General features: G+C 50.3%; 1 protein-coding gene across 1 annotated transcript in view; it reads right to left on the bottom strand.

Moving 5' to 3' along the window:
* The window catches only part of LOC311341187 (microtubule-associated serine/threonine-protein kinase 1-like), a 64230-nt gene that overhangs the window by 6899 nt on the left and 41552 nt on the right, over positions 1-15779 (bottom strand). Inside the window, exons 14-27 of the mRNA XM_084466076.1 lie at positions 15407-15615; positions 14049-14187; positions 13536-13668; positions 11027-11192; positions 10222-10323; positions 9945-10067; positions 9627-9736; positions 5933-6099; positions 4964-5262; positions 3695-3940; positions 2620-2852; positions 1939-2061; positions 1376-1512; positions 426-649 (exon numbers count right to left, since the gene is read on the bottom strand). Coding sequence (XP_084322202.1) covers positions 426-649; positions 1376-1512; positions 1939-2061; positions 2620-2852; positions 3695-3940; positions 4964-5262; positions 5933-6099; positions 9627-9736; positions 9945-10067; positions 10222-10323; positions 11027-11192; positions 13536-13668; positions 14049-14187; positions 15407-15615 — 2411 coding nt within the window. The remainder of the gene's footprint in view (positions 1-425; positions 650-1375; positions 1513-1938; positions 2062-2619; positions 2853-3694; positions 3941-4963; positions 5263-5932; positions 6100-9626; positions 9737-9944; positions 10068-10221; positions 10324-11026; positions 11193-13535; positions 13669-14048; positions 14188-15406; positions 15616-15779) is intronic.

Raw genomic sequence — 15779 nt, 5'->3', positions numbered from 1 at the left:
TTAGCTAATCACAATAATTATCAGAGGGAAACGGTCCAACGGGGAACCGTTCCTTCACAAGACTTTGTTAATAACAAAACTGAAAAACAGAACCAGAAAAATGCAGAACTGAACATCGATGGCCTCGTGAGACCGTCCTGATCTTGTGAGTTCACAATCGGTTTCTCTCAGAAAAACACAGGCGCAATCCAAAAGGCTTTTCTCCGAAATAGACAATAATGATGTTAAAAGACGACAATGAAACACATCCATACGGCAGGCTTTTCTCAGAGGAGAATATGTTTTTGCTTTACTACTTCCAACAGGATTGAGCAAGAATCATTGTGATTTGATAGAGGTTTTTCGGCCATCCATATCTGTGAATCAATTACCGCCCAGCCATGGCTGGAGCTCACACGCCGGAGGCCGAGCGACGGGTTCCCTACCCAGGTACGACCCCGGTGTCTCTGCGTTGCCGCGGTAGGCCTGCGTGGTGGGGGAGCGGGCGGAGAGCGCATGGGTGGGAGAGGCGGGCAGGCTGTCGCTGGAGGACAGCGAGCGGTTGAGCGAGGACAGGCTGCGGCTGGTGTGCAGCAGGTTGGACTGCTTGGTGATCTTGCGGAACAGGGAGCTCCGCTTCTTGCCGCAAGACGCCAGGCCGGAGGAGACGCTGCGTCAGAAACACAGTAACACGGTGGTCAGTAGGGTGGTCATTACGGTGGTCAGTACGGTGGTCAGTACAGTGTACAGTGGTCAGTACAGTGGTCAGTACGCTGGTCAGTACGGTGTCAGTACAGTGTCAGTACGGTGGTCAGTACGCTGGTCAGTACGCTGGTCAGTACGGTGTCAGTACGGTGGTCAGTACGCTGGTCAGTACGGTGTCAGTACAGTGTCAGTACGCTGGTCAGTACGGTGGTCAGTACGCTGGTCAGTACGGTGTACAGTGTCAGTACGGTGGTCAGTACGCTGGTCAGTACGGTGGTCAGTACGGTGGTCAGTACGCTGGTCAGTATGGTGGTCAGTACGGTGGTCAGTACGCTGGTCAGTACGGTGTACAGTGGTCAGTACGGGGGTCAGTATGGTGGTCAGTACGGGGGTCAGTACGGTGGTCAGTACGGGGGTCAGTATGGTGGTCAGTACGGGGGTCAGTACGGTGTCAGTACGGGGGTCAGTACGGTGGTCAGTACGGGGGTCAGTACGGTGGTCAGTACGGGGGTCAGTACGGTGGTCAGTACGGTCACGTTGCCTACAAGACACAGCGTGCTTTATATACAATATTCCTAATATATATTACTAATATATTTTCATCAGTAATAGCATGACCTAATCCATCCTGATCTATAGCCATAACATTGTTTACTAGTGTGACAGAACTCATGACAGCACAGTCTCCTACATGTCCTGGCTCTCCCTGGCCGGGGTCTTCCTGTTGCGCCGGGCCATCTTACACTTGTAGCTGGCCTTCCTGGCCGGCCCCACCTTGATGGAGGTGTTCTCAAAGGGCGTGGTGGTCACAGTCACCTTGTTGCCACTCTGCAACAAACAAACACAGACACACACAGACACACACACACACACACACAGTCATTTACTTTTAATTATGTTGTTAAGGGTTATTATTTTCTGATACTTGAGTGGATCAAGTATCAGAAAATAATGTTCAGTCGACTGGGGATCGAACCCAGTGCTTTTCCTCTTGAAGTCGAACAATCCCCTAACCTCTCGAGCCGATCCCCTACCCGCCTATTGTTAACCATACATAAAGCAGAATACAGTCATATTCATCAGGAACAACCCATGTCATTTCCATTGGCTGATTCCAAATGAACGGATGGTGTTGGGCACTGTGGGGCCTCAGATATAACTATGAATAGATATTCTCCACGGCACTAGAAACACAGCTGTGGGCTGAGGTGGACGCTCCCACGTGTCCAGCGCCCATGAACCCCTCCCCCGTACCTTCAGGATGAGCTCCACCACCTCGGTGTGGACCAATCCGTGGACTGACTCGCCGTTGACGTGGGTGATGAGGTCACCGGCACATAGCCCCGCCTCCTGGGCAGGACCGGTGTCCTCCACATGCTGTAATGACACACGGTCAAAAGCTCAATGCTAGTGCACACACTACCTGTAAACACACACACTAACTGTAGAAACACAGAGTCACTGTACATACACACGCTCATTGAAGATACACATGCTCATTGTAAATACACACCCTGTAAATATACACGCTCACCGTTAACACAAGTTCTCACTGTAAATACACCCGCTTACTGTAAATACACACACTGTAAATATACGCGCTCACTGTAAATACACTTTTCATCTATGGCAAATAATAAAAGTTGTCAATATTATTTAAAATAGCATACGAGCCACAAAGGAAGATGAAAGGTGTAATATCAGATGTTTTATTCTAAAACAGCAACAGGCTGAGTTATTGCCTTAAAGAAGGGGTCAAAACATGTGCATGGATCCAAAAAAATCAACCCTGTACAATTCTGCCTGAGCGCTCCTTTACTGCCGTCCCAGGCACTCGCCAAGGAGCCAAGCATTGAACCAGCAACCCTCCCACCAACCCCCCCCAGCGGTAGCCCCCCCTGCGCCGACCCCAGCGAGCGTGGATCAGAGCCTCACCCAGACGATGTGGTGCACGCTGTAGACGTCGCTGTCCCCGATGTAGACCCGGATGGCCCGCAGGGTGAAGCCGTACTTCTTCCCCGAGCGGTGGATGGTGATGGGGGAGCGCAGCACGCTGACCGCCGGGCAGAAGTCCCGGCTGGGGGAGGAGTCCCGGGAGGAGGGGTTGGAGGAGAAGGAGCAGGGGGACATGGGGCTGGCCAGGGGGGAGAAGTTCCCATAGTGCTCCACTGGAGGGAGGGAGAGAGAGAGGAGAGGGGGGTGAACACAGGCGGTCAGAGAGAAGCTGGTCTACTTCAGTTGAAGTCTCAGCTCGGTTTTGGTTTAGTTCAATGGATTCTGATTTAATTAAGTCTAATCCAAAGTGATCCAATTTGATTTCAAATTCTTAAGGATTTAAAAAATGTTAATATAGAAATGATGACACTTCTATAGCAATATGAATATTTGATATTTATATTTCTATATGCACAATTTATTTACTTAGATGTAATGTACATATGGAAAAAAATCATAAATTGTTTTTTATATTTATATTTTCTTTGCGTTCTGCACATATCCTTGTGTTTTACTCAAATCTATTCTGCTCTCCCCTTCTCTGAGCTTCAGCAGAGCCATTTACTTACTTTAAAATTTGTATTATTTTATTTATCAAGAAATATCTAAAAGGAAGATCTTAAAAAAGACCTGGCACACAAAGAGACAGCAGACCAGGAACAAGGAAGGAATAGGATCACGATAAAACCAGACAAGGCCCTATTGATGCACACAAGCTAACCCCGTTGTAGGGACCGCTATCACACTGCAGTGACACAGTTACAATTGTAAAGTTAACAACCATTTCCCCCCCTGGGACCCATAAAATGAATCAACATGACGCGATCTGTTCCCTGGCCCGTCCCTTATCCACAGACAACGGACAACAGATACACACAACCTCACCCAGTTAAATGAACAGCAATCCCTCTTCAGTTCCACGAGCACACTTCTAACGCTACGACCTGTCTAACGGATCTCCATGTGAGTCTGTGCGGCCCCCGGTCCGTGTGGCCCCCCCCCCCCCGATCCGTACCTGCGGGGATGATGACGGAGAGGGCGGTGGCCGAGGCCGACTTGATGACCTTGTTCCCCGCCCTGGAGGTCCGCTTCTCGGGCCCGTCCCCTGACATCTGCTGGTGCCGGGCCCGCCGTAGGACCAGGTCGTTTGTGGCCCGGGGCCCCTGGTGGTCGAACAGAGGGGCCACGACGTCCTGGTCCAGGCCGGGGTCGGCGAGGCCGGGGGCCGGCGGTCCCTCCCCTGGTCTCGGGGGCTTGGGCTCTACGGATCGGGGGAGAGGGGGACATGGACCGGAGAGGGTTGTTGGTGAGGAGTCGAGGAGGGTGGAGAAGAGTTGAGGGTCACAGCAGGAGACAGAAACAGAAAGTGACGACTTGTCTGCGTTGTCTAATTACTCACGCGCACAATACAAGCTATAAATACAACCGTTGGGCTGTTAGGAGTTATTTTTTTTGTCTTGTCTTACGCTCTCCCTCTCACCTCCTCTCTCCGTTTCTCTCCCATCCCCTCCTAGTGTTTCCTCGCTCTCACTTTATAAAGTTAGCGTCATGTACTTCTCCAGGCCGACCGTCTGTCTGCCTGCGCTCAGCCTCCTGTACTCCTATACACTGCGTCTCCTCAGACTATATAGCATTACAGTCTTTAACACACTCCTGTCTAAAGTGACTGGTAATCAGATGTATGTACTGCACCTCCCAGTCCGGCTCTGTGCATCCAGCATCAAGAGTCGCAGTATTCAGTATCCGTTAAGATTCAAGGAAATAACAGAATGCAAGTCAAATAACAGGGCTTATAAATCAATAATATATGCATATGTTTTAAAGTTGGCAAGGTGTTTGACTAGGGTGATATCATCGTCCAAGGGCGTCCCATGCTATTTTACCATTCAGTCCAATTCCACAGCACCTCGGGATGTTTGTACAGCTGCGTGTCTTTCAGGAGAATGTGGGGGTTAGGAATCTAAGAAAGGAGAACTATGTGATCTGACATCTACTTGTGTTTGGGAGTCCAACCCTCTAGCCCCTAAACGATTCAGCTTAATGTCAGATCAAAACATACATAGCATAAAAAAAGGTATTAGAATTCTGCACACAACAAGAAGCCGTTCAGTTGACACTCTGAGAGCCTTAACCAGGACCGTGAGCACCTCGCCTCAGTACCATCAGCATCAGGACCGCCCCCAACCCCCGTACCCAGCACCCCCAGGCCTCGCCTCGCCCTACAGTTTAATCAACCCCACCCTGCTGCCCCCACCCTTCTCCATCACCCCCCCCCCTCCACTACCTGCTCCGTCGCCCTCCTTGGTGCCGGCGCGGTGCTCCGTCAGGCCGAGGGCGGGAGCGTTGGCCTCGCGGGGGCCGGCTCTCTGCTCCAGCAGGCTGAGGGGCGGGGCCCCGAAGGCGCCGTCCAGCGAGGTCCCGCGGGCCTTCACGGGGGTCTGGCGGGACAGGGGGTCCGGCTCGCCCTCCATGGGGGAGGCGAAGCGGTGGGTGTCCATCAGGGCGGAGAAGCGGCGGCGGGCCCCCAGCGGGGGGCTGGAGTCCCCCTCGGAGTACAGGGACTCGGAGCAGGACAGTCGCTTCCTGTCACGCGGAGACCAGCGGTTAGCTCGGCCTCGGCAGCCCTACAATGACGGACCAATCTAACAAGATTAGACCAACTAACCCTTGGTCTAGACTAGCTAGAGGTCACCCCTGGTAACCTCTAGCTAGTCATCCCTAGTAACCTTTAGCTGGGTTACGCCGGCTTCCTCTGCTCCTCAGCTTCTTACACCCTTATCTGTCACTGTGGGGGGTTGGCCAACCCCCCACAGTGACAGATAAGGGTTGGCCACCCCCGCACAGCGACAGATTAGCATAAGGGTTTAGGAAGACCGAGCAGAGGGCAGCAAGGGTAAGGGTAAAGAACGCTAATAGTCAGTGACAAACTCTTCTGATGAAATCGATTCCTTTAATCCGATTCAACGGATGGGTTTCCTAAATGTAGGGGGCAACGGCCATTCTGTACATATGATAATAATCACAATGCTTAGATGCGTGGATAATGGAACCCTTTTTTTCATTGAGTTTACCAGCCATTTTAAAACAAAGTCGTAGCTGCTGTTTGCTTTTCGTTTCTTTCTTAACATTGCTCCTGTGGGAGGGGAATTGTTGAGTGGGTGACAGGGCTTTTTGACACACACACACACACACACACACACACACACACACACACACACACACACACGTGCATAAACACACCCACACAACCTACATCTCGGGGGAGCTGGTCCTCCAGCTCTTGTCCCTCATGCCGAAGCTGCCCAGGCTCTCTCTCTTGGACACCTTCTCCTCCCGGGAGCCCCGGTGCTCCCGCCGCGTCACAGAGCTGCTGCTGCCCTTCTGCTCCAGCTGAGAGAGGTGCTCCATGCTGCTGTACACCTGCAGGGGGCGCCAGAGAGAGGGAGAGGGAGGGAGGGAGGGGGAGAGAGAGAGAGAGAGAGAGAGAGAGGGAGAGAGAGAGAGAGAGAGAGAGAGGGAGAGAGAGAGAGAGAGAGAGAGAGGGAGAGAGAGAGAGAGAGAGAGACAAACCCACGTGTTACCGAAGATGGGGACATGATTGGTAGTCACACAAATCACACTTGAGAATAAACAAATAAAAATCTCTGGTATAAAATCTGATTGGAAGATTCTTAATATCATATTTCATAGCTGAAGAGCTCGAATCTGTTTGTTTGAACCAATAATGTTGCTGCAGACAGGGCTATAAAAGCGTGTCATCTGCTAGCATCTTCGATGGAACATTCCTCCGTTACCAAACAGGGCACAAGGCGTAACTCCGTAGCTCTGCTACTGTAGCTCTGCTACAGCACGGTACGACTGCTGGATCCCAGATCACATCATTGGTGATCACCGTGTCTTCACCGTGTCTTCAGCCACTGCTTGTTATTGGGATGGGTTCAGTGCAGGGGGAAGGGGATACGGTGTCTGTCATCAGACAGGAGGCCGCCAGTCTGAGGTCGGGAGGTGGAAGTCACATGGCGGTCCGGAGGCGTGGGAAGACCCGACGGTGTCCGGGAAGGGGAACAGCCAAAGGACGCGCTGTGGCAGTGGCCCACGCTTAAAAAGACCAAACGGCTCCGCGTCACACAACACACCGAGACCGGGTGACTCAGACGGAGACGGAAATGGAAGTAGCGAGCGGTTGACTGCGGGACCTGAATGTCTGTGGGCGGTTGAAGTGGGTTTTTTAGAGCACGGCGGTGTGAGAGTTATCAACTCAGTCTTACATTTGGATGCATTGGCTGATTCCTTTTATATCAAGAAATATATATATTTGATGAATATGTGATTTTTCCATTTGAGGAAAGAACCAAGCAAGTCTTTATTGGCTAGGAGGCTGCACAGTACACAGCATCACATCCACTCAGATGGAGCATCAACACAGCTGCTATTCCAGCTGATCCACTAGTAAACATGGTTAAAGCAAGGCTCTTATGTAGCCATTCTCTGATTAACATCCATGGGTTTATTCGGTTCCTAGGCCGATGAGCCACCGTTGTACATCCCATTTCAAATCAAGTTTCTTTAACCAAGTGCTGTTTCTGGAGTATGTCCGTGATTGGTTTTGCTTGCATGTCAATCAAGACCTGTCACTGACAAGCAGGCGGTTCTTGACCCGGTTAATGAAATATGTAATAAAAGACTCTCTTAAAGGATGAGGTAAGGACGGCTCTGTGAGACTACTTGAGCGTCCTACATCCACATGCAGAGTGTTCGTAGGGTGCACAGGGCAGCGCACCGTGTGTGGCTGTATGTGAGCGGGCAGAGGTGTGTGCAGGTCTGCTCTGTGATATCCTGCGCTATAGGGCCCGAGAGCCCTTCACACCTCTACTCCAATCACAGGAGGTGAAGCACTTCCTGTGTACTCAAGTATCTAAGGCCCTGTCCACACAGTGAAAACGCAGAACTCTTGTGCGTTTGGGCCGACCGTCCAGACGGATCCGGCGTTTTAGGCGCCCGAAAACACACTTTTTTGAAACCAGGTCCCAGGGTGGATAAGATGAAAAAAACGGCCCTATGCGTTTTCGTGGTAGGATTTATGTGGAGCTTTAAATATAGCCCCTTGGTCAATTTGATCATTAACTGTACATTAAAAAGTATTTTCTGCTCAATCTACAAGGTTTAACAACTGCTTTCTCCTCCTCGACTGTATGTTTGTATACAGCGCACAGGCTTGATGCGCATCCCCCGCCTCGTCTTCTTCGTTTATTGGCGGAGAACCAGAGCCACATAGAGGCCTTGAATATGTACTACAGCGTTTCTACAGCTAGATGCGTTTTTGCAACGAGTCCGTCTTTACGGAGATATTCCTGAAACGTATTGGAGGGGAAAAGATTGTTTTTTTTCGCTTGTGTGGACGGGATCTACATCTCCTCCTTCCTGGACCCAGAGAGGAGCGCACAGAGAGGAGACAGGCAACAGGTAAGTACAGGAGGAGGTGGAGGTGGAGGAAGGAGAGAGGGAGAGACGTGAAAACTCCCATGCTGAAGGAGAGTTAGAGGAGCGAGGGAAGGGGGGGCGGACTGAAAGTGACCACGGTTAATAGAGTGTGCTGAGGGCGAGCAAGAGAGGACAAATGGGAATTGAAACGTGTAAGAGGAGCACGGCGGGGTGATGGGAAAAAAAAGCCAATCCAGTGTGGAGAGCGAACAGAGGCGAGGGGTGGGGTTTCTGACACCACACTGAAAGATTCACCGTGGTTCGGCGACCCGATGATGTCTGAAAGCGTCGGCGCTTTTCAAATCAGTCACCCGTCGACCTGTTCTGCTTCCTTCGGCAAACATGGACCTCATTCTCTCAATTCCTCTTCTCTCCTTCCTCCTCTAAACATAGTGAAGTCATTCTGACGTTGGGGCCGGTTTCACTACTCATTTTTCTTGTGAAATGAACACAGTCCACAGAGGTGGACAGAGAACGTCTATTTAAAAGAAAGAGAGAAAGAAATAACCATAGCATGGTACAGCTAGCCTAGTCCTAACTAGGCCTTCGTACTCATTTCATTCATAACGATGGTCTAGAACTGCTATAGAGACAAACGATTGCTCACTTGAAGGCGGGTGCTGTTGAAGTTTAAAACCTATTGGCTCTGCCCATTGCCACTCCGGATCTGCCTTAACCAATCGCTAACGTTTGGTCGTGACGTATTTCTTCCTGCTGCTTCCTGGTATTCGTTTGACTACAACTAAAACTTGTGCACGACCTGTACGTCACTGTTCTCAGGCCGCGCCTCCTGTTCGCTGATTGGAGGGACAAACTTGAGGGAAAATAAATTGTTCGGACATACAGCACTCCCAGACCGAAGTACTGAAGTGAAATGAAAATTGAGCGGAAGTACGGAGGCGGGCGGAACCAGGCTATGGTACAGCATGAAAGATGCACAGAAAAGGGAAAAAAACGAATGAAAATGTGGTGAGACGAGAGAGGCTGCCTTGAAAGGATGAAAGGAGCCTGTGCGTTCAGAAGCAGCTCTCGGGACGGAGGACTCCGGTAGAGCTTTGTGGTCCACACTACTCAACAGTCGACCGAGACAAGATGTGCTCCCTCTTGAAGGGAGCTCCCTCCCTTCTCAACACACACAAACCGAAGGGATCTGCAGCTAGAGGATAGCATCATTCAGGACAAGACGAATGCCTCGCATCCAAAAGATTGTGCCAGCTTGTGCAAAGCCGTAGCATATTCAAACAGATCATTCCCATGTTTGTGTTGACACGTATCCCAGCAAAGCTGCGATCCGATTGGTCACGCTTCGACGCTCTGGTCAGTGTCCGGGGGTTAAAATTCATAACGCTAACTTGACCGCGGTAGGTCGAGGCCTCGGAGCGCAACTCTGTCCCAATGCATTATGGGCCGGCTCCGAACGCTGACCACGTGCGGCCCGCTCTGCTAGGGGGGGGGAGAGACTGCACCTTGCTGAAGCGCGGTGAGCAGGAGGAGAACTGTCTGATCTCCACGGGTTCGTCGTCGTTGGTGTCGTCCTCCTCGTACGCGTTGATGTGGCGGTAGCGCTCGGACCGCGCTGGGAGACCACGGGGGAGACGGCACCGAGGGGGGAGGACACAGAGAGAGAGAGAGAGAGAGAGAGAGAGAGAGAGAGAGAGAGAGAGAGAGAGAGAGAGAGAGAAAGAGAGAGAGAGAGAGAGGACAAGAGAGTGAGATGATGGTTTAGGAAGAAGAGGTTGGGAACAAGTGGAACGCAGTGTATGCACGCACACACACACACTTACTGTCAAAGTAGCTGGTGTCCTCCTCGGACTCCAGGTGTGGGATGAACTCGGCCTTCTGCCTCAGCAGGCTGTTCCAGTCCAGATCAGAGAAGAACGGATGCTGCTTCACTTCAAACGCTCCCCCTGGTGGCATGCACGCACACACACACACACACACACACACACACACTCCCCAACGTCTTGACATAGAATAACATCATTCTAGTCTCCACTAACACATCCCCCTGGCGTTCATCAAGACGGTAACATAAGCAGCGAGCCCCGGGCCCTACAGTACCTGTGCCCAGCCTCATGAGGGGGTTGGTCTGCAGCAGGGTGGAGATCAGGGCCTCCGAGTCCGCAGGAAGGGCCTCCTCTCCATCAGGCCACACGATGTCGTCTGCCACGAGCCAATCAGAGAGTCAAGCAGGGACACAGAGAGCTCTTATTTTGAAGTGTGCCACAACACAGTTATTTTGAGGATCGCTGACCCCTTGAGGAACTGCTTTTACCATCGATGGACAATCAGAAAGGAGTACGTGAGGTTGAATAGGAACTAAATAAGTACAACATTGTAGGGAATGGCTCAATTGTTGTTTCTGAGAAACATCATCTTTATTACATGCTCTCTATGCCGTGGGTCCTCGTCGATACCGTGACCTTGATTCATTTGAATATCAACGCCTTCTATCTGTGGATATTGGTTACATCTGGTTATTAACATAGCTGTGCCTGGGAGAAGGTAACGACAATAAATACTAAACTAAGCCAAACCAAAATGTCACAACCTCTCCATCTCATAATCGACTATCAAACCTAATAACTGAAAACCACTGTGACGCATTGTTTTTTTACAAGGTGTTTGTTTTAATCAATAAAATATTTTGGCATTAAAATGTTTGTTTTGTTCAATGTTTTGCACGTTGACCACTTTAGACAAGTCGGCTACGAACGTAACGTTGACATTGATTTCATTCTGTGAAAAACATACAGAGTTTGCGTTTGACTCCTTCCTACATATTGTCACCTGGGTGTGTGTGTGCGCTGCGCTCACCTGTGCTCACCTGTGATCACCTGTATGTGTGTGTGTGCCCTGTGCTCACCTGTGATCACCTGTCCGAAGAGCTCCTCGGGGGTGTCTCCGAAGAAGGGCACGCAGCCCACCAGGAACTCGTACAGGATGATGCCCATGGCCCACCAGTCCACCGGCTTCCCGTATCCCTGCCGCAGGATCACCTCCGGGGCGATGTACTCTGGAGTGCCGCACACCTGGAGGGAGACGCACACGCGCGCATGTGCGTGAGCGTGCACGTACGGAAGCACGCAGATATGTGTGCGCGCACGACGCACACAGACACACACACATTAAATACATTTGTGTGTGTGCGTGGTTGTGAATCTGTGTGTGTTTGTGTGTGTGTGTGTGTGTGTGTATTTGTGTCTCTTTTTGTCTGTGTTTGTGTGTGTGTGTGTTTGTGTCTATATATGTGTGTGTGTTTGAATGTATCTGTGTGTGTCTATATCTGTGTGTGTGTGTGTGTGTGTGTGTGTGTGTGTGTGTGTCCATGTATGTGTGTGTGTGTGTGTGTGTGTATGATTCTAGGTTCTGTGTCACCGCCTAACAACATAGACATTAGGCCAGAGACAGAAACAGGAAAGAGAAAGAAGCCTCCCTCATCTCCATAATAAAACCACGTTGTGTACTCGAAACACAGAGAGGCCCCGGCTGTTTATCTGCGTGTGCTGATTGCACCCCGTCAAACAGATGCTTGCTGCTGCCGCAGTTGGCTGAAGGACTCGTGGACCAATCAGATTAATTATGGCAAGGTTTAATTTGGGGGAACAAACAATAACTATAATTGCCGAATGTCTCTTTTGTGCTGGAGGATGAAGAACAGCAAGAATCCATTCATCCTTGCACCCATGGGTGATTCAGGGTGCTGTGTCTTCATAATGGATAATCATCGCCCATGCAGCACACCAGTTCTTGTTTACGTGTGCGAGTTGGCCGGGGTAAAACCCTCTTTGACTTTCTGGAATGCGGGATGATGGATTTATTTATGCGTTATTAACAACATGATATCGCATGTTGGGTCCAAATGAACAATTTCTCTCTCTAAATGATCTCATTGTAATGATGTATGACCATATGATGGTCGCCATGTCTGTGTGTGTACAGCTGCTTTGTTGCGGTTGCGGTCGTTTTCACACACATTTACAGACGCAATCAATGTCTCTGGTGTCGGGGTCTTACACAGGCCAGGAGAACCGCTGATATACCATGGAACCAGCTCAGAAGATAGAACCAGGAGAGAACAGCTCGTCTGGCAACCACAATGTTGCTGGTTTGATCCTTGCTAAAGTTAAAGCCTTGTTGACACGGGATGAATATCTAGATTCTACAACCCTTTCTTTAACCCAGAATGTATCTAGATAAAACGGTGCGGTCTCTCGTACAACGGGATCCACCTGTTTAGACGTAGGAAAACATCTCTAAACTCACAACTGTTTCAAACTCACGATTCGTAGAGCGATTCAAAACTCTTGTGTAAAAAGTCCCCATTGCGTGTCGTCTTCCATGGAGCACACCATCTTGGGTAGGTCAACGTGTGTAATGGAACGTGAGGCATAACACATAAGGTGACTTTGAGCAAAGTGGCTAGAACAAACACAAGGACAACCGGGTCTCAATTTCCCCAGTCTCAGAGCTGAGTGAGACAGGGCCTTGGAAGAGGATGGCTAGGCCTGCAACAGATCCTCCTCACAGCCGAGGAGGGTAGACTCACGCCGTCCTACCCTTTAATTATGGATCTGTTCCTTTAAGGTGCAGCCAGGGAGCCAGTAAGGGCATCAGCAGTACAGTGAGCACAGAGTGACCATGCAGGCACTCTGGCCGCCTCTGGCTGGCCCAGACCCTTGAGGCGTGACACCTGTTGCAGGACAAGGTGACACAGCTCATAGGGCTCATCATAAATGCCCTCATTTAAAAAAATATTTATATATCATACCGGTACCAGAAGTCACAGACATTATTCGTATTAGTAGAAGTAGTAAATGTAGTAGTATAACCGGTAGTAGGTAAATATAATATTATTAGTTAATTTGAGGTAGTGGTAAGTATTAGCCTGGCTATTGCCAGACCAAGCTCAATCGTAGATTGCACGTTGGTCTGGGGAAGCTGCTGTCATTTTCTTCAGCACAAGAGGTGTGATCAGCGGGCGGAGTTAAATTGACTCTGTACACAATTGGCTGCTTGCCGTCGCTTCCCTGTCGTCATTGTGTTAAACCAGCCAATAACGCGCCAGGGGGAAAAGCCAGCTTGGTGATTGGCTCCCACAAAAACGCATCGAAACTAGAAAGTTTTTTGCTCTTCTCCAGGCCTTTCTGCAGGGCGAAATCAAATCGCCGGCAGAATGGCGGGGCTACCCAGTCTAGGTAAGTATATAATCTGTACTATAATCAGGACTATAATTAGAGGTATATTCAGTGCAATGATCAGTTACATAACCAGTCCTGTAATCAGTGCTCCAGTCAGTCCTATAATCAGTCCTACAGTCAGTCATGTAAAAAGTGCTACATTCAATACTACATGTATGAGCAGGCTCCTCCTACCTGTTTGTCCAGGAACTCCCTGGCGTCCTTCTCTATGTGTCCCTCGTACAGGTTGGTGGTGAGGCTCATCAGGCCCATCTTGGACAGGCCGAAGTCGGTCAGCTTCACGTGACCCATGGAGGTGATGAGCAGGCTGCAGACACACAGGGTGACAGTGAGCACTTCATCACCTGAACCGCGTTGTAAAAGCAGCCTCCACCCTACGACAGATCACTCATACACTCGTTTAACACATGATCAGACATCGTAGAACAGGAGTCGAGTCGGACAACATGATGTGTCCAAAGAAAACCCACCGGTGCAGACTGGCATTTGTTCAACATTTCGATACGTGTCAAATCACCATGCTTTAATGTATTTACTTTTATTTCATACATTCTTTAAATTGTATCTCTCTATGTTTGACTACACCTTGAAATCCCTGCTCTTATTCAACGCTCTGCGCTCCGCCCGTGTAGCGAAATTCAACATTGAAGGGCTAACATCTGTCCTGCGCCCGCGGGGGGGCCTCACTTGTCGGGCTTCAGGTCCCGGTGGACGATGCCGTAGTTGTGCAGGTACTCCAGCGCCAGGACGGTCTCGGCGAAGTACATCCGGGCCAGGTCCACGGGGAGGGCCCCGATGTTCTTCAGCAGGGTGGCGCAGTCGCCCCCTGGGGAGGAGCACAGAGGCGTGATGCCGGTTAGCACCCGGCGGCGTTCGCGTCTCAGCGGGTTTAATTAAGAGCCCGGGATGGAGGAAAACATCCCTCCTTTGCTTATGGGCACCCTGCCACGCCGTTTTTTTTAGCAGCTGAAGCATCCCTCGTGTTTTTCCTGCTGTAGGCACGTCATGTTTAAAACTAGTTAGGTGTTAAGTTAAAAAAATATCATGAGATCACTCGTGCATAAAAAGGGGCCAACGTCATCGTAGGTTTAGATGTGGGTGTTCACAGATGCTTTGCAACAGTCAAATCATCCTCGTCTTCAACACAAAAGGAGGATGCGTCCTCATTAGCCTGCCTCAAGTTTCCTGTGTGACATTAACGCGTGGCATTAACACCTCGACCCGGTCACTCTCACCCTCTCCGGAGCGCTCTGTAAAAGCGGAGAGGAGGACTCCAGGACCCTGCAGTAGAGGGTGGCGAACACACAGGTCCATGTCACCCCCGCTTTTGGCCGGTGGATGCATTTAAACTCAAACCCTGGTGGCTCTCTCCACTCGAGTATGGAGGTGGAGGTGGAGGTGAAACAGGAGCAGTCCGTCGGCTCATCTGTCCGTTGGAACAGCAGAGGCGACTGCTGGAGAGCTCGACCTCTCTGCAGGTGCCGGCGCAGAGGGCTTGAGTTCGCCTGATGCAGCGTGATGTGTTGTTGTCACAGCAAACAGGCTGGAACACAATACCGCGGCGGGACTTCGCTTTTGCAGCCATTGTATATATATATATATATATATAATAAAATACGCTTTGGTTAGGAGAATTGGCCATGTTTGATCATTTTGTTTTTAATTAAACAGGCATGGTGTGCTATTAGGGGTGCTAATATGAGCAGATAGAAATAGAAAGCTCACACTGCTACTAATATTTGAATTATTATTTTTTGAAATTTCCACTTGATAGTGCTTTCTTTGACGGTGTAATTAAGGGGACTCTAATAATCGAGAGACAAACTTTTCTTTTGTCTGCTCTTATCTATTCTATTCTATCTGTAAATTGAACATTATATCTTATTCATGTCGTCATTGATAAGAGTGTTAAGAGTGATCTCTTAACATTTTGAATCTAGACACGAGCACACCGACTCTTCCCCGTGATTCTACGCCTGAATCCTGTGGCGACAAACTCCCACGAGACAGAATCCCTTCAAAATAAAAGCCCTGTGTGGCCTCACCCTCGACGTACTCCATGACCATGCAGAGGTGGCGGCGGGTCTGGAAGGAGCAGAACATGGACACCACGAAGGGGTTCTCGGCGAAGGTCAGGATGTCGCGCTCCACGAAGGCCTGCTGGATCTCGTTCCTCAGCGTCAGGTTCTGCTTGTTGATCTTCTTCATGGCGAAGCGCTGCCGGGTCTCTCTGTGACGCACCAGGTACACCGCACTGGGGGAGAGAGTGAGAGAGGGGGGGAGAGAGGGGGAGAGAGGGGGAGAGGGAGAGAGAGGGGGGCAGAGAGATAGAGAGGGGGGAGAAAGGGAGCGAGAGAGGGGAGGAAGGAGGTGAGGGTGGGGAGAGTGAGATAGGAGATGTGGGTGAAGGAGAGAGTG

The sequence above is a fragment of the Micromesistius poutassou genome (genome assembly GCF_964030765.1).
Source record: "Micromesistius poutassou genome assembly, chromosome: 3".
NCBI lineage: Eukaryota > Metazoa > Chordata > Actinopteri > Gadiformes > Gadidae > Micromesistius > Micromesistius poutassou.
Note: the sequence above shows the minus strand (reverse complement) of the source record. Positions and strands in the feature narration are given on the sequence as shown.